Below are 19123 nucleotides of genomic sequence, written 5' to 3'. Positions count from 1 at the left end.
ATGTAAGGCCCGCTTGCCGAGGGAAATAATCCCACCAAATTGGGATGAGGGCGGCAGCTCTAGAGACTAGACTGCAATAACACTTAATAATGAAAAACAAAACAAAAAAAGCTGCTGTCATGCTATACGGGCAGAGATGACAGACTACTCTTGGGGTTTGGAACCACCTATACTTTTTGATGTAGCTTTTTATCAGTATAAAGTTTTATTCTGCATTTAAATCATTCCATTAGTTATTTTTTTCCTAATGTGTAACTTATTACAAACTTACCTCATTTGGCTATTAGACAGCCTGGAAGAACACGTCTGCTCTGTTATTCAGCTTTTAATTACTTGATGTAGAGGACACCACCAGCATCAAAGAACAGCAGCAGAATGTATAGATGTGTAATCCAGGTCAACCCACCCAAAAATGTTTTCAACTTTCAATATTTTCTGTCATTTGTTGAGGGACGTGTTGTGATTAGTTCAGGATTATTTCAGAATTTCCCATGGGGCCGAGCGTGCAGCCAAAGTCCTTTTTAGTTAGTGAGCACATTGTTACTCACCTGAAACAGTTTTTGAGGATACACCTGCTTACGAAGGCTCTGACTCTTTCATTTGATGATTGTTTTCAGTGGTGTGGTAACGTGACTGCAGATTTGGCCTGTGTTGTTGTTTTGATGCTCTTTTGGTCGGCTCTGAAATCATCCATTGCTTCACTTGTTGGGTTTATGGGCCTGAGGTTGGTTCAGGTTACAGTTATAAAAATTGAAAACACTTTAACCGGTCGTCATGTGAAATTATAGCAGCATGAGCCACATGGATTTGTTTTGTGTTTTGTAGTGTAATACTCTACACCAGCCTCCTAATTTAGTTTACATATATTACTTGACTTTTCTTGATTTTCTTTTTTTAAACTAGGACTCCACAAGACCTGTAAACAGACTTGTAACGCTGGTAGAGTTTCCCTTTAATAAAAAAAAAAAAAAAAGTAAAGTTCATCATCTTTCAAATTTACAGCCCTGGGGCGGCAGTGGTAGAGTTGGTCCTGTCTCAATGCAAAACAGTTGAAGCGTCCCTGGGCAAGACCCTGAACCCCAAATTGCCTCCAATTGTGAGTTAATCTTGTCTATGTCTCTCGCAGACCTTCAAACTTGTAAAATGAGAAAAGTTTGTGATGATTAAGTGTTTGGTTTAGTTTCACCTGGCTAAATCCTGTCTCAGTGCACCCTGACACCGCTTTCTCTTCCGTGGGTTTGTTCCTTAGATGAGTTGATAATGTTTAAAGGGGACATATTTTAGCTGGGCAATCAATGTTCTATTATTCTAATGTATTTTTGAATCACATTGGTGAAGTTTGTTTCATTTTAAAAATTGTTTTTCGGAGCCTCTCCTTCCTCCTGAAACAAACAAGCCGTTTTGCCATTCAAAGGTCAGACCCATGATTGGCTGACAGTATTTGGAGTGACCGCATAGCCCCTCTCCCACGTGTGCGATCCGACGTGGGGCAGCGGCCGCACTGCACTGTCACACCAAAGTTGTAGAAAACACGGCTGCTCTAGGATCGGTTATTCGGCCTTATATGTACGAGCGAGAATCACCAGGAGGTATCAGAATGGTAAGTTGAAATCTTGACGACTTGACTACAAGCGAGTGCGAGAAGGCAGCCCGAGGTGACGGTGAATGATGATTGGTCGATTTCAGCGAACGCAAGGTTCTATGTAGAAACCTGCAGGCGCTCTGAACGGCCCATTTCAGATGCGCCCTTTTAAACATGTCATTCTGGAAAAACATGGAATTATGCAGTTTTCACTTTTTCACTGTGAACAATAAACACACAACAATGTGAAACCCATGCAACATATCAATTTAAAGGATATGGCCCCTTTATACTGTCTGTGTTTACAGCTCATATAGGTGCTGCTTGGTGCTTTAGAATAAAATAGGAAAAACATACTCCCATTGTCATTAGTATTTTGCTGGTTACTTCCTCACTTCTTGGTGTTGAGGTCACACCGTCAGAGTTTAGATCAGATCAGCCTGGGTGGCTTTGTTTATGTCATCGTAATCACACACACACACACTCACACACGCAGGCACACACACCCTACGGTCACTTGCAAAGCATAGGATGCCCTCAAATAGCTCAGGTCACTCCAGATTGCATCAAAGGTCCGCTGGCGTTGACTTTATCTCTGTATATTTTTATAAACTGTGGTTGCTTTGTAGGATTGGGTCATGGTGCGCGTTTGTGTGTGTGTGTGTTGGGTTGGTTATCTGTTATCTGCCTGCATATCTATCTGTCCTGTTTACCTGTCTGTCCTTTCCTAAAGGTATGCCTGTCTGTCAGATTGCATGTCTCTCCTCTGAATGTTTTAGGTCACTCAGTGTTGTCTGTCACGGCAGTTTGAGGAGGAAAAATTGTATGGGGATATAGAAAATGTCTGCCGGGAAAACCCTTTACATTTGTACACTCTTTGCACAAAGAAGTACTACAATCACTTCAGTTTATTCCTGTGCTTTATAAGTGTGTAAACCATTACGTAAAACAGAGAATATCATGTGATAATGAAATGAGTTTATAATTGTCTCAAGTTAGAATCTGATATTCTGAGGCACCTTCTCTTCCTTTTGACCTCCTCTTTCCGTCTTTCTCATCGTCTTATCACCTCTACATTTCCTTTTTCTTTTAGCCCTATCTGTGATCAGCCTTCTTTCCTCACCTTTATCCCTCCTTACCTTTCAAATTACTTTTACCAACTATCCCCACCTCTTTTGCCCGTCATTCCCCCCTTGTTTCATTCACTTCATGCTTTCAGCCCAGTCTCTCTCTGTTACCTGTTTTTAATCCATCTTTCTCTTCTTTTATTGTAGCTCCTTTTTCCCTTCATCACCCTCCCCTTTCCCTCTTGTATAACCCCTCATATCCACCTCCCTTTCTCTCCCACTCCTCCTCTAGTTTCCCCTTCCTATTCACCTTTTTCCTGACTTCCTTTGACGTTTGAAGGAGAGTGGGGATCCACACAGCTGACAAAGGGAGAGGCGGTGACGTCACAGCAGACATGATACACCAGCATCTGCTCTGGTCTAAAAATACACACCACAGGGCACACACACTCAGTCTGCAGCTGCACTCAGCGTTTGTTTCCACCTCCACGCTCCGCTGAGATGGCCCAGCTTTTACACAACTGGGGCTTGCGGGAACGCTGGGTTACTTTCTGCTGGCCCACAACTGAGCTTCCTCGATGTGTTTAGTTATTAAGGGTCAAAGTTTCTGGGTGGAGGAGGGGGTCGGGCAGAGGTTATATTATATGAATACAGATGAATGTGGGCTTGGTCTTTAGGTTAACATACGACATGTTTGTTTGTGAATGTATCTAAACTCTCTTATTTTAAATACTCCTGTTTGATTTGTTTTATGCCCTTTCTACATTGTATTAATTAAAGCCGAATAAATGACCCATGAATAATGAGATTTTGCCAACGCCCTCTGACCTTCTGACAAACTGTTAGGTAACTCCTGGACTAACTTAATTTCCTTTAAATAATGTATTAATTTTACCCTGCATAGCTTGGTCAGACATTTTTTCCACCAGTACTGTTTTGACAAAACTATTTTATTATTTGATATTCAAAGTAGTCAAGTGAAACTTTATTTATATATAAGATTTCATACACAGGGCCACACAATCTGTTTCACGTTAAGTGAAAAAACAACCGCAACACTTTCATAAAAGTACAAATCATGAAACTAAAGTTATACAACAGGAAAGAAAAGTATCACAACAAGCACTCAAACTAAAAACGTGGCCATAAACTGGTTTTAGAAGTAAGATTTTTAATCTGCTTTTATAAGCGTCAGTGTTGGGGCCCCTCTCCGGCCCTCAGGCAGGGCGTTCCATGCTAATACTGACAGCAGCCTTACCAGAAGTTTGGATTTTTTATATCCCACCTTTAATTTTTTTTAACTTCACCTCTTTTTTTAATTATCTTTAAACAAAATGAAAGTATTGTCAAGTACTGTACACTATTCATATCTGAAAATGTGGCCTTTTCATGAACTCACCCTACTTAACAGCAGTTTCAGGAGGAGCTGTTAGCTTGAGTGCTAATTAGCAAAACTTGGAGAGATCTAAATGAAATCTATTCTGATGATGGTTATGATTAATAAACATTGTAATTTTTTTAAATTGTGTTGCATTTAAAAAAATAGGGCTGCACGGTGGTGCAGTGGTCACAGCTAGAAGGTTCCTGGTTCAGATCCCTGATCGGGCCTTTCTGTGTGGAGTTTGCATGTTTCCCCCTGTGCATGCGTGGGTTCCCTCCGGATACTCCGGCTTCCTCCCACAGTCCAAAGACATGCTCGTTAGGTTCATTGGTGACTCTAAAATTGCACGTAGGTGTGAGTGTGAGTGTGGAAGGTTGTCTGTCTTTATGTGTCAGCCCTGTGATTGGCTGGCGATCAGTCCAGGGTGTACCCGCCTCTCATCCAATGACAGCTGGGACAGGCTCCAACCCCCCCACGGCCCTGAACAGGATAAGCGGTATAGATAATGGATGGGTGGATGGATTAAAAAAATAATTTGAGCAAATTTATGCAGAGAGCACATTTATTGTAGTGACAACCATACACAGTGTAGCATATAACAACCCTTAGAGTCGTTTTCTTCAATAATCTAACATAGTGAACAAATAATAAATAGTGTCTATAACTCAACACTCCTCTGTCCTCAGTTTGTTTCTTGTCACTCTTTTTCCACTTGTTATCAGTCTAAGTTATTTTTTATCCGTGTTGTTTGTGTCGTGTTTTGGGGAAATTAGCATTCACAGTCACAACAGAGCCCACTCTTCCACCCCACTAATCTGTGTATTTGAGCAAGGCAGCGTACACCTGCAGCTCCTCTGGTCCTGCACAGTGGAGGCTGGTGTGAGTGCTCAGTAGCGCTCTGGTGCTGAGTGGGTGTTTGTGTGTAACCCTCTCTGACCCCGCGCTCACTCCCCGAGGCCATCTCTGTAAATAAGAATGTGTTCTTAGTGAAGTTGCTGGGCTGAATAATTAAAGTCCTTTTTATCTGCACTGCTTTTGTGCTCATACACACACGCTCCTTCAACAAATACCTTTCTGCCCTTTTCTTCTGCTCGCTTATCCCGGCTGCATCTGCTTCTATTATGATGATGAAACTATTTAAATAGTTACCTAAGAAATGTACACAAATGTAAAATTTTAGACATGGCATTTACTCCTTCATTTTTCCCAGACTGTGCACATAATTATCACGTCAAAGCAGTGACATGGATTCAGAATTGATGCTAACTGAGAAACGTGATTGTTAAAGTAACGTATGTTTTCCTCTATTCTCTCTCCCCTCTGTGCTTGCGTGTGTCTGTTGTCTGTGTGATGCTGCTGCTGGCATGTCACTAGGGAAGTGGAGCAGGCAGGTCTGTCAGACTTGGAGATCATCTCCCAGCCGATGGAGGATGACAACCAGTGCTTGGCTCCTCCAGTCCAGCTGGTGAGCTTTGGCTACAGAGATCTGCCCCTCGCTGCTCTGGACCTCTCGCTGGCCGGCTCGCAGCTCCTCTCCAACGCAGACGAAGATGAAAACAGGGAAGGGTGAGTGTGTGAATCATATATTGGTTTCAGACGGCCTTTGGGTGTATTTAGGGCGACAATGCTTTGTCTCTGTGAACGGTTTGGCAGGAGGGAGGTGTGAGTGACACAGGGGGATTTTTTAAGGTTCTTCAGGTGACTTCTCTGAAGTCATTTGGAAATATTACGAACACACACTCACAGTCAGAGTTGACCAAACAGTCTCCTGCATCTTTCAAGCACTGATTTGTTTGAATGATTTAAAAACAACTAATTCTTAATCAAACACGCCTCTTCCTGACTGCCACGGAGTATGTATCATTCTTCTGCCCTCAGATTACAATTAGAAAAATTAACCACTTTTTATTTGTCTTCTCTTTCTTTGAATATTCACTTTCGTGTAAACATGTTATTACTGAGTAGACATCATAGTGTGATAATTGACAGAGTTTATTTTTCTAGACAATCTGTTCATATTGTTACTGTCATTATCACCACCATAACATTAACAGACAGTTGTCAACTAGCGTTACTTCTTCTTTTGCGATTGTTTGCTGCAAGATCAGTCCAATAACTTTGAGTCGTAATTTCTTATCTTATGTCCAAGATAAGGATTTCTTTCTTTTTACACTTAGAGTTGCTTTCCAAAATTTACCATATTAATCATAACCATTTACTTTTTTATGTGCCAAATAATATATATAGATGATCTTAATTGACTTAACTTAAGAACATACCAGTAACAGATCCAAACTCACCAGTGTGAGGAGTATTGTGATGCTACTCTTATGCCTTTGTTCTCGCATGAATCTAAGAAGACCTTAGAAAACGTGATGTGCAAATAAGTTTAAGATGCAAAATACCTGCAGCTTCATCTGATTCAAAATGTATTATTCAATGTATAAACTAGTATACACTAATGTCAAGGATTATAGATTAAGAATATGCACTTATTTGTAAAGAATAATTTAGAGTAAAAGAGCTTTCTGAAACAAGTTTGAAGTGATCACACAGGACAAAGCATGAGATGTAAGCAGCAGCTAGCTAGTTAACCATTCATTCCCACTGGTCCCATAGCACTGCTTTGGAGTTGTCCATGTTGTTACTGAATGAACTGAAGACTTGACTGATGCAAAGCACATTTTAACAGATCTTCCTCTTGTCAGCGGTTTGATATGATGTGATTGATTTGTGGATTGCAGATATAAAAAGGACACTTGTTCCAACATGGTCCCAAGAGTTTTAAAGATGGAAAGTGCTTTAGTGAGCTGGTTCAGAAAAATAAACAGCTTGTATTGGATTGCAGAAAATGCAGCGACAGTAGATTGAAGGGATGAAGAGGTTAATCAGACAGCTTTAGACAGTCCAAATATGATGGGAGCTATATTGGAGCTGTCAACCAAATAGACTGAAAGATGTATAAATCCTTTTCCTCTGTTGGAATCTCGCTGTGGTGAAAGGGAAGGGACCGTATGATGATGAGCAGCCTCACACATTGCAAATTCTGATTTAAATCTTGTGACCTCAGCTTATTGAAGTGCATTTATATGAGGAGTTCTTGATAATTGCAGCAGCAGTTAAAGTCAGGTGCTGAAAATATAGTATGTGTCAGGGCTCTAATGTCCTGCGTTTGGAAGACATGACAATTTCCTAAGCAGGGAGGGTCTTACAGGGGATGTAAAAGAGTTGCATTATGGGAAATGTAGGATCCGGTGTTTATCGAGCTGGACCCATTCTTTGGATTAAAAGTCATGCCATCTTGATCTAGTGTTTCCATTTTGATGAGAACAATCTTTCTCTCCTCAGTAAACCATTTTAATGTAAATGCATTATTTACAAGCCCTCATTGTTTCAATATTTACTACTTTAAAAGTCAAACTATCATCATAGCTGCTGTTTTTGTGACACAATATCCATTATGGTAGGATATATTTCATATATGTAAAGGGATGCCAACATGTTGGTGACATAAACAATACTTTCCCTGTTTGGAAGTCCTTGATACCTACAATTTGCTGGAACAAAAACCGGAGCTGTTATCTACGAACATTTTAGAACGTTTACTAAAAAGCAGCTACCACACACACACACACACACACACACACACACACACACACACACACACACACACACACACACGCACACACACACACACACACACACAAAGATGCCCCATTACGCTTGCATAAATGCCACATAGTATGCGAGATTATCATCCATCATGTGTTAAGTCTCCTTCCCCAAGTCCTTGTCATGCCGTCCCCGTTGCACAGTATGGCATCCATTTATCATTAAGTGACAACCTCTGGGTTATCCAGCGTCCATAAGTTAACTCAGATCAATTCATCATCTCTGACTACATACCCCCCCATCCCCCACATCCTGCCTGCTGACAGTGGGAGCCTTTACTGTAAGTGACATTTTGAGGCGCATGAGCCAAAAGCCGATAACATCACACTGTGAATTTCTTGTAAGTCTTTACACTGTCTACCTATACATGCTGCCATATTTAATAGTTTCATTGGGTCTGACATTGGTGATCAAAAGCAGGTGCTTTCAGGCTCGACTGCAACACACTTGCTGTGTCTACAGTTTGAAGTCTTTTGATAACGACAAATTGTCGCAGACTGTTCTTGACTAATTTGGTGCTTTTACATCAGCCTTCATTGTACCATGAAGACTAACGGCTTCATCAAGTACGTCCCAGAAAGTTCAGGTTGAAGATGATTAATAAAAAGTGAATAATAAGAAAATAAGTGTACCAGTTTCACAGGTTTATGTGATAAGTGCCTGCACAGTAATTCCTGTCAAAAGCACGTTAAACTTATGACCTGCTGATCTCGCTGCTTGTTTTTCCTGCTTTAACATTAAAGTGTGAAGTGCTGGCGTGGCATATGGATATGAGGTCACATCACAGCTGTCCTTTTGATTAGTCACAACATTAACAGATTTTTTCCCCCCCTGCTCACCGTCCAGTCTTTCCATTCTGTCCAGCAACTGTGACTCAAACCTGGCTCTGAGCGCACACTCTCACCAGGATGCACATAAACACCATAAGTCGTAGTACAGGATCCAACACACACACATAAATACACACTAAATCCAAACAAACGACCTTATCCAAGCGCTCCGTTTGACACCATATCAGCTCTCGCTCCATTGGTTTCCTGCAGTTCGCCAGTTATGGTCAGAAACAGATGGATTTCACAGACGCACCGTCAACAGTGGGCGGTGCCGACACTCACGCTGCGCTTGTATCACAACCAGAACAACCCTCATGTGTCCTTTTTCATATCAGCGTCAGTCCTCGCATGTTTTTCCACCCCTATGCATAATGGATACATGTTTACTGTGATTGTCCTCGCTGTGTCGGTGCTGTTAGGCAACATTTGGTGCACACTGATGAATTATGCATGCAGCCTTCTCTATTGTAGCTCCACTTGTGAAATACCTGTAAGGGCTGGCTAATAACTGGGTCACAGGCCTGCTGTTGTTGTTGAGTAATCAAAAAGTGGACTACCAATATGTTTAAATGAGCTTTGGTCCGAGGGCGAGACGCTAAATCTCCCCTCCTGGTCCTGAACCCCTGCTGTTAGAAGCTCCTACAACCGATTTACAAGTCACTGCCGTGAAGGTTATTTTACCAGTGAGCTCAATTTAGTCAAAGTGTGCTCAGTGCGATGGGGTCACTATTTCATATTCAAGTCATTAGTGCAAAATGTCTGCCTGTAAAAATGCTGCCAGTGGGAGTTGTAAAAGTCATCATTCTCTCTTTTGCTCTAATGAAATTCCATTTAAATCCACCAGGCATGAGCCGCAGTAATGTGCATGTTACATCTCCACTATACCTTAAACGCCGCACTAATCCCTCACATTAATCACTATTAGCAGGCAGAGTGTGCGCCCGCATATTGGGAAGTTTCATTAGGATGCTCCTATACGTCGTTCTCTGCGATGATAAAGGTGAAATATCAAGAACGCCTGCTGTTTATAGCTCAGCGTCACATCAGATGCTTTTGCAGACCTGTGAGATTTCTAGACGGAGTATAGAACAGATTGAAGAGGTGAGAAAAATAAAAGCTGAGAACATGCAGAGAAAAGACATTAAGGCCACGTCACGAGAATCAGTGAGATGTAGTGAGAACATCTCACTGAATGTGTCAGTCAGCCGGCTGCCCCCCAAAGGACCCAGTTCTATTTTATTCTGTGGATTTCAGCACCGCCGGGGCCCCGTGTGATTACGTGTGTGCCTCTGTCTTCTCATTACTGTATCGATCTTCCTCTCAAACAGACAGCGGTCATTAGCCTCCGTTAATGACATTCACAAGCACCATGCCCGTGCACCATCATCATGTTTAAGACTGCACCTTTCTTAAAGGAGAAATTCTCCCCTGGAAAAAGCCACTGTCAGTCACAGCTGGTGTTCTGTAATCAGTAGAAGTAATAATATTTGAAATTGGTGCTGTGGAGAAAGTTGTACAAACAGCTCGTGGTTTCGCCCATTCTACATTCCTACAACACCCAGTGTGCATTGCGCCCCTCCCTCTGAAAGAAATGGCCTAGCGAGAGACGCTCAGAACGGGACAGAATCCGAAATAAGACGATACCGGTGAAAAAATCTTCGGGTCTGCAGTCTTCATTTCAAACCTGACGATTTTGAACGAGACATGACTTTGGAGGCGGGCGTCCTAGATTGAGGAAGTGTAGTTTAGAAAGCCCCCTAACCCCCGCCAGATGGGGCGTTTTATGCGTGTCTGGTGGAGGTTTTCCAGGGCCCATTGGAGAAGCGGATAGCGTCCTCCGAAGACACAAAGCGAAATTGCATATTCTTCTACCACAATGGCATTAGCTCCCCATAATAGCATGACAGGACTGAGGTTGAGTCAGCGCTTTGACATCAGCTACCTGTGAGTTGACTTTGCAGGGTCATGTGGTGTTAGCACATCAGACCCGCGTCTATATTACCTTTCAGGATGCAGACAGAAAAAGGAGTGAATCTAGCAGAGAGATCGACTGCTAAACTCACCTTTAGGGAAATGGGGCGGAGGAAATGAACCTTTTTATGGCCGTGTGGAATGATGAAGTGAAGTTAGGAGAAGGCAAGACAGCAGAAGTGGGACAGCCATCAAAATCAAAGTATATGTGGGAGAGGAATCAGTTGGCTGCACCACTGACTCTACCTGGGAAAGTGGATTCCCCCCACACACTCACCCCTCGACTCCCAGCGTGCATTAGCTGGCTCATTAGCTTTCTGAGACAGTAAAGGAGCGTCGAGCTGCACATGGGAAATGTTTAGGCATGCTCGGTAAAGGTGTTTGGCAAAATGAGAGCGCGTGATGCTGAAAGCGAGAATGTCACAACCACGGTGGAGGTGTTTCATCAGCATGGTGCCGGATCATTGGGTGAGCGCTGGAAGTTATTTTAACCGGTGGTTTGGGAATGTCTCGCTGTCAGCAGAACTTTTTTTCTCATCTGTTCAATCAGGACGGAAAGTGACTGTAAATGAAAAATATGTAAATTAAACGGATGCATTTTCTGTGTTTTAAAGTTTTATACTCGTCATTTTTGTTGCTGTGTCCCTGAAATTGAAACTCAGAGAAAAACTGCAAGAAAAAACGTAAATATAGAGAAAACTTCCCGACTCAAAGTTTACAGATTAGATCCTAAACAAACTGAGCTGTGTGCATGATCGTTTGCGTATACGCTAAGGTTGCAGCGCGTGTCATAGCAGGAAGCAAGCAGAAAGGATTAATCAAGAGAGAAGGCTCCTGTGTCAAACTGCCACCGTGTGATGAAGCACCTACTGTCAGCCATGTTTGCATATCATAGCCCCGTAGCATCGTGAAGGTGGAGCTGACCTTACTGCTATCTCTCGTATAGTGTGCTGCCCTCGCTTCCAGTGACGGCAGAGCAGTCACTCACACACATATACACACGCATGTATTTGTGCATGCATGATGAACAGGAACACAGCACATAGAGTATTTATGCAGAGAGAGAGAGAGAGAGAGAGAGAGAGAGGGAACAAGGCCAGGCCTGAAAAGCGTCTTCACTGCGCTACGTGGTGGTTGTTAATCTAATCCTCTGTAATCATGGTTCACTTCATATTCCAGTTTATACTGGGCTGTCACATCTCATTAGGAACAATGGCGCCCCTTCATTGATGCCTCTGCACATTTAGATGGGCTCTTATTTCCCTCTCTTTTACCACCTTTTTACAGATTTCTATATTCGCCCTGATTTTTCTCTTCTTTTCTTTCTCTTCTCACACTGTAAACTCATCTTTCTCCACCTTATTCTGACCTCCATTTCACACAAAGTATGCCTTCCCATACTAAATTCCAACCTGCGCTGTAACCGAACTTTACGCCGAGAAAGCAGCCCCTGATTTCCTATCAGTGTAAATCATGCTGTCAGCTCATCCCACTTACCAAAACCACCAGATGCACCATCACAAACCTCCAGGAGCTTCGCAGTCCTGCAGCGAGGGTGAAGAAAAGTGCACAGGTTGGAGATTTCCAGCGCCCGTGTGCTGTGTTGTTGCCTAACACAGTGTTGCTATCAGGAGAGACGTGGGCGACATTGTGGGAGGTGGTTGTTCTAGCTAGCATCAGGGGGCAGTTGCAGTGTTAGCAGTTTTGGCGTCATGGTAAGTGGAGTGTGGTTATTAATAGAGTTGGGCCCATCCATCTTCCTGTCTAGGAAAAATGCTGGGAGGACCAAGGTGGCGTGGGCTTGTGTTCAGCACTTTCATGGCCGCCCACTCTCCTCCTAGTCATGTAGCTGCTTTTGTTTGTTTGCTCTTTTTTTTTAGGTTGAGGGTTCTTTTGGTGCATTTCAGATTGTGTTTGTGGAGGATGATGCTGGTGAAAAAATGGGTGTTAATAAAAATGTCAACGATGGAGATTTGAAGGGCCTAAACTCCCGCGCCTTGCATTGATTGTTTAACAGGTGACAATTATTATTGTTATTTTGAATATTTTACTACAGTTTTCAATTACACAGTGAGATATATGTTGAAGGGATGTACAAAACAATACAAGTAGGGCAAAAGACTAAACACAAACACATAAAAACAACAAAAGAAACAGGGCTGCCAGTTTATAGGGTTACATTAATAGTGTTTAAAAATTGTTATCACAATTGTAACATCTCATGAACAAAGTAAGGTGAAAGTTTCAAGTTATATCCCAGACCCACTCCTGTAGAGTCCCTATGGATGTGGGTTAATGTTACACTGTGCCAAGAAAGGTCCCCAAACTCTCTCAGATTCACTCTCAGTATTGGGTTTGGTTTGTGCAGACGCAGTCTTTCAGTTTGTAGAACATACAACATGTCCATGAGCCAATGCAAGAAGCCTCAAGGACATGGGCCTTGAGCCAATGCAAGAGTGATGAGGTAGTTTCTGCAGCACATCCAAAGAGGGCCACTTTTATGGTTGGGTTGAACAGGCCTTTGAGAAACACTCAAAAATGGAGGTCCAAAAGTTGCATAGTACAGGGCAAAACGGGAAAAGAAGTGCCAGTGAACCTTCAGCAGAGCAGCACCTGTCGCATTTACAGTAGAAGACACTGATCAGGTAACAATTTGGTCTGTCCTGAACGTTTTTTAAAATCCTTCAAAAACAGTTTGATTCTGATAAAAATATGTGGCGTCACGCGTCAGATCCACAGACTGTGTAAAAACATGGACGACATGACAGCTCCCTAAAAGTGAAGCCAAACCCTCTCTGTCGCCCCCTGCTGACTGGCTGCAGTATAGGTCATAAAGCCCGCCTCCTCCATGTTAACAGATAGGACATGAGTTAACCTATAAAATCAAAATTTAACACCAGATAAATGTTTCTCAAACATGGTTTCTGTCATCATAGTTAGTTCTTATCATGCTGATTTACATCCAAGTGTTCATTTTTCTGACAAGTTTATTTTGAAATAGTTATTTGATGGTGTGAAAATGATGATTGACAGCTCTGTTGACAAACACGGCTCCTGCAGCCGATCTGTTCTGGATTAGCAGAGCAGAGGATGAACGGTGAGAGGAGACGTAACTAAAAGAATCACTACAGTCATTGAAGTTTACATATCTGTGAACGTCTGCTTCTGACCAACACAAGAAGCTGTTCTGCTGTTAAATATGCTGGCGTGCGGGATCCTTGCTGTTTTCCAGTAAGTTATGTGCGTGTTTGTTTAGCGGAAGTGGCTACGACGTCATCATCCGCAGATCTCTACTGTGCAGACTCTGGCTCTAAATGACGCCACCATGGCAAGAAGGCAGCGCCTATCACAGGGGCTATTTTGGCTTCAATTTCATACAATGGGAGCAGATGGAGACTCGTCATCCATCTATTTTATATACAGTCATTGGTCAGATCAGATGGCACATTAACCGTGTTTGAATAATTAAATTGACTTGAATGATATTGAATGATTTTGTAAGTAAGAACTCGTAACATAAAGGGCTTTTGTGTCGGAACACAAAAAGTAATTTAAGTCGTGGACAATCTAAGTGAGCTGTAAATTTAGAAAATGACTAAACCCAGTAGGCGACGGTAACAAAAGCCATGTAGGTAGATGGTCACAGAGTAAAAGACAATGACGAGTAACTGTGCTGTGGAAAAACTTCACAACAATAATTCTGTTCACAGGACGAATAGACCACAGAATAAAATGTAAATCTGAATTTAAACTTTAAGCTAAAGACAGTTAAAATACCAGTTAAAGAACACGTTTCAGCAGGGCGCTGACTCTTATAAAGCAGCTGCCAATCTAGCTGCCAACTAATACTCACATAAAAAGGTAAAGTTGAGGATGTAGAGTATGATGCTGCCAGTGCGATAAGGGGAATTACCTGGGCTTATTTTTGTCAGAGGACAATGGATAACACCTGGATAAAGGCAGGCGGTGTGGGAAGATCTTAACGTTTAAATGGCTGAACTGCCCACTGCCATCCCAAGTTCAAACCTGAGCATTGGAATGATGTCACCTCCCATCCCAGTGATGGCTGTGTGGTTGCCAGACACGGAGACAGAAGCATATGTTGCTGATACGGCTGTTCCAAATGTGCGTCCAGGGTTAGATACCAGCGCCAGATGGTTCATCTAAATTTGAAGTGAGGAAAGAGGGGGAAAGAGGAAAGAGCAAGTGCCACCTACCACTTTTAGGCCAAGGGTCCAAATGTTCTATTTTGGAAAAATACTACTGGCACATTTGCAAGTTCTAGTTGGCGTCTAACAACAAACAAAATATAAATATCCCTTTGCATATGAACACGACAATCTCTGGGGAATTATGTGGCAGCCATGGTTCAGAGACATGACTTTATAACCTGGATATCTCTAGATGAGAGGTCATTCTATTTGTGTTTGTGCAGAAGTGCTATCAGTGTTTTTGTCTACCTAAATTAGCACAAGAATAAAGTATTAGAAAGACTGTGCATCTTCAATAAGCAAAACAGATATGTGCAAAATTGACTTTGGGCCCATTACTGCAATTTTACTTTACACGCCTCAACTTTGTTAGAGGACGGGCAGAAAAAAAAGGCAAATGTTCAAGTCTTGATTTTGGAATAATGCATTCTCTGAAGGCTCTCACCTGGTCGAGCCAATTTGGCCTGTTTTAATTAGAGAGCACAGGAAGTTGTCTGAGACGGCGACCTGGGAGTAACCGGCCTCCCTGTTATCTCCCCGGCTTCTTAATTCCTCTGCTACAGGGAGAAGCTAAATGTTCATCGTTTGTCAAATAGTTTTGTGTCTGTCTGGAGGACAAATGGACATGGATGAACCTTTTACGTAAGAGAATCCACAAATTATGAAATAGTGCTTTATTTTGTGATTTTGAAATGTGTTCAAATCATCAAACTCCCTTCACTTCATTTTAATTATTTAAAAATGTAAGTTTGACCACCATTAATTACTTTGTACATTATTACTTGGCAAATAACAATGCTAATTTACACGCCTGAATATTTCAACAGCTTATTTTGAAAGCAACAACAAACTATCTTATACGTCTTTATTGTGCATGACGTTAAATAACAATTTTGTGTCGGTTTTCCTGCAACCTCGATCTCCACCTCTTTCAGATCAGTTGTTGCTGCAGCTGAGATCTATAACTAACTGAAGTCTATAGTAACAGTACATTGATGTAGTGCCCCCTAAATGGCTGCACACATATGAATGCACACACACGTACACGCACAGAATACAAATTACACACACACACACACACACAGCGACCTTCCTGTCCCCTTGTAACATACAAATGAGTCTTTCCCCAGCGTTCCCACAGGACTGCGAGGGAGAGCTGAACACCAGTTGCCCTTGTTCATTGTGTGTGTGCATGAGCAGCTTCTCATGGTGAACCTCAGCTCTGCATGTAGCTGCAGGTTAGATACGATCCAAATGATGTCTTGTAGTGTAGGTACTCTGACTTACAGGATGCAGACTTGTTGTTAAGCCTGACAGTGACTGTTAGGATGTTAGGAGTCACAGGGAGGCTGTGCTCTGCTACTGCAAAGCCCCCCCCTGCATGGATGTAAAGTGTACCTTGCACAGGTATTCTAACAAAGGTTTTAAACCGGATTATAAAAAGTGTGGGTCAAGCCTGAAAATGGCCACAATTAAACATTAAATTACTTTCCATACACTAACATTTAAAGCGTTTCATCTCTCTTTAACCAGATGCAGAGCTACTCTTGCTGCAGTACCGGCTATGGTTGCAAGCATGACTTGGAGTGTAACTAATAAGCTGTTATGTAACAGAATGCACAATTTGAATAAATAATTTCCTAGCTGTCAATATTGTTTATATAAGGAGGTATATAATGTAACATATCTCATTGAAAGTTTAAAACCAGCTGCTCTCTCTTTGAGCAGAAGTCAGGACCTCAGAGATTTATATCTTGACTCCAGGATCAGTCATTTATTCCTGTGCTCGTGCTTCCTCTGGAGGTGCTGCAGGAGCTTCAGGCTCGCCTCTTCCCTGCTGATGTGTTGTGATCAATGGTGCACAGGCATTGGTAATGGGGAACCTTTCAAATGTAAAATTAATTACCTGCAATCTGACAGCATCAGGGAAACTCAGCATGTATTTTATGCTTAGTTGCTACTCCATCCTTTTCCACGCTTGCTTTAGCAGGAGGTATTGTGTGTATGTGTATGTGTGTGTTTGTGAGTGTGTGCATTGGTTGTTGAAATGCGGAGCCTGCTGGAGACGCGTTTGTTTCTGGGGGGAGGATGGGAAGCTGCCTGTGTGGTGTCAGGTGAGACGGAATTCGCCATCAGGAAGCTGTGATTTAGCCTGAAAGGAAACTTGTGATCATTCCTTTAGGAAGATGAGGGTCACTCTTGCACATGTCCCGTCTCCTCTTTCCTGTGATAAACACTTTCCATACTCAGTGAAGACCTCCTGATGGCGTGTTGTTTGGCTGTAGTATAGAGTCATAAATAGGGCATAGAGCATGGGGATGACATGTAGCAAGGGGCCAGGGGTCTGAGTCTGACCCGGGGCCACTGCATCGAGGGCTGAGCCTCTCTGCTTGGGACGCAGGATTAAACCCTTGAGCTAAACTGGCACCCCGCCTAATGCAGTTTTTAATGTGTAGATGCTGACCAGGATTTGTGTGTTACTATAAAGCTGGGATGTGGCCGCTATTTTATTTTAAAGTCCATTAATAAATCTCTGCTTCTTGCCACACTAGCAGCATGGCTCTACCCCAACAGCTTCTAAGTTCATAAAATGTACCCCATTTATCATCTCCAGCAGGTAGCTATTATTTTCAGTCAACCTGCAAAGCTAACAATACTCATCAGCCTCAGCTGTGTATTTGCAAAACGATCATGCTAACATACTAAACTAATATGGTGAACATGGTCAACATTAATCTACAGGGTATATAACTGTGCACTGTAAGTACAACCTCACAGCTGGTGTGGTTGTAAACTCCGCTTAACTCAAATAAATTAAACTAAACTAAACCATTAAAGGGGCCGCATGGTTAGCTGTCGCCTCACAGCTAGAAGGTTGCTGGTTCGAATCCAGGTTTGGATAAAGGGGCCCTTTCTGTGCGGAGTTAGTTCTAGTTCTAGTGCATGCGATGGTTCCCTCCAGGTTTTCCGGCAGTGTTCAGTGTTCCCTGAACAGGATGGATAAGATGGACGGATGGATAAACCATTAAATCCTGAATGCAGTAAACTGATCTCACAGAATATCTTGTTTGTTATCTCTTTCTCTCTGTGTGTTATTAGTTTCATCCGCCGGGGTCACATCTCCTGCATAGCACTGCAACATAAGAAAGTGTCGAGATGATCTCAGTGAACTTCTGAATTCACACTCACACCTCACATCCCAGAAATAGTTTTAGTCCCCAGTTTCAAAGCACTCCTGGTGATCAGCCAATAATAGACCTCAGAAGAATAAAACTCATGGGTTTCAAGTTAAAATTAAAAATGCAGACTGGTGTTTGACACAATAATAACTCATTACACTCCACTGAGTGTCAATTTGTAAGGAAGTGGATGTGTTCTCTTGTGCGATTGATACATCTGCTTTTTAGGGTCTGTTAAAGAGACTGTTCTACCATGTCTTCCCTACTTATATATTAATAACCAGAGATTAGAGATATTGTTGTTTACAACACACTAAAGCCTGAAGAGTTAGCTAGGAGTAACAGTCCCGTGTTAGAATCAGCTGGTTTGTTTGGGTTTGTTGCCTCACTGCGCCTCAGTGTCTGTGTGGGTTTCGTCCAGATGCTTCAGAGAGCTGCTGAGAGTTCTCCCATATTAAATTCTCTGTTTATATCAATTTATGTTCTGCTTTGATTTTTGAAGCAGCTGTTAATGTTTATTGCACTTTTATTGAAACACTTGACTTTAGTTAAAAAGAGCTTAATACACGTGTTGCACTTAAAAAGGACTCAGACTCCTTTAATGGAGGAAGCTTTGATGGCAAACACACAAATCCACTATAAGAAGGGAAAATTTACAGGGTCCACAAATTATTAATAATATATGATAAAATTGTAGATACGAGATAATATTTTTTTTCATCTTAGACAGGCACCAAATTAGTCACGTTTACTCAATAAAATACTGATCTAAATATCAGCTGCATTTCTCCAATTACAATAAAGTTACTGCTAATACAGTAACACACAAATGTGAGAAATAGTAAATGCATAATATTTATCCTTTAGGAGAAAACTTATTCTCTATTGCTGTCACTATGACTGACTTAATGTTAAAGCAATATACCCTCTGTCTCCTGTAGTGGAGTACTTAATCTGAAGAGACCATCAGGTGCTGTGAGTCTGACAGTCCCAGTGTTTGGTGGCTCGCTCGACATGCTGGTATCGATTACCTCCCCTGATTTAATCTCCCTCCTCTGTTTCCCTGTCCAGCTCCGCTCAATCTCAGCGGCGGTGGGAAGCAGTGACAGCTATATCAACCTGCTGCACACACACAGGTGGCAGAGAGGATGTAGAGGAAGAGGGAGTGGACAGGGAAGGAAAACAAGAGAGAGAGAGACAGAAACATAGAGATTAAATATAGACCAA

At 42.2% G+C, this 19123-nt stretch overlaps 1 protein-coding gene across 1 annotated transcript in view; it reads left to right on the top strand.

Annotated features, from left to right (window-relative positions):
* Positions 1-19123, top strand: part of LOC138590207 (transmembrane protein 266-like) — a 50338-nt gene that overhangs the window by 9822 nt on the left and 21393 nt on the right. Inside the window, exon 3 of the mRNA XM_069660795.1 lies at positions 5405-5596. Coding sequence (XP_069516896.1) covers positions 5405-5596 — 192 coding nt within the window. The remainder of the gene's footprint in view (positions 1-5404; positions 5597-19123) is intronic.

The sequence above is a fragment of the Semicossyphus pulcher genome, unplaced genomic scaffold (assembly GCF_022749685.1).
Source record: "Semicossyphus pulcher isolate SPU_LCO1_2020_fin unplaced genomic scaffold, fSemPul1.0.p SCAF_1, whole genome shotgun sequence".
NCBI classification, from domain to species: domain Eukaryota; kingdom Metazoa; phylum Chordata; class Actinopteri; order Labriformes; family Labridae; genus Semicossyphus; species Semicossyphus pulcher.
Note: the sequence above shows the minus strand (reverse complement) of the source record. Positions and strands in the feature narration are given on the sequence as shown.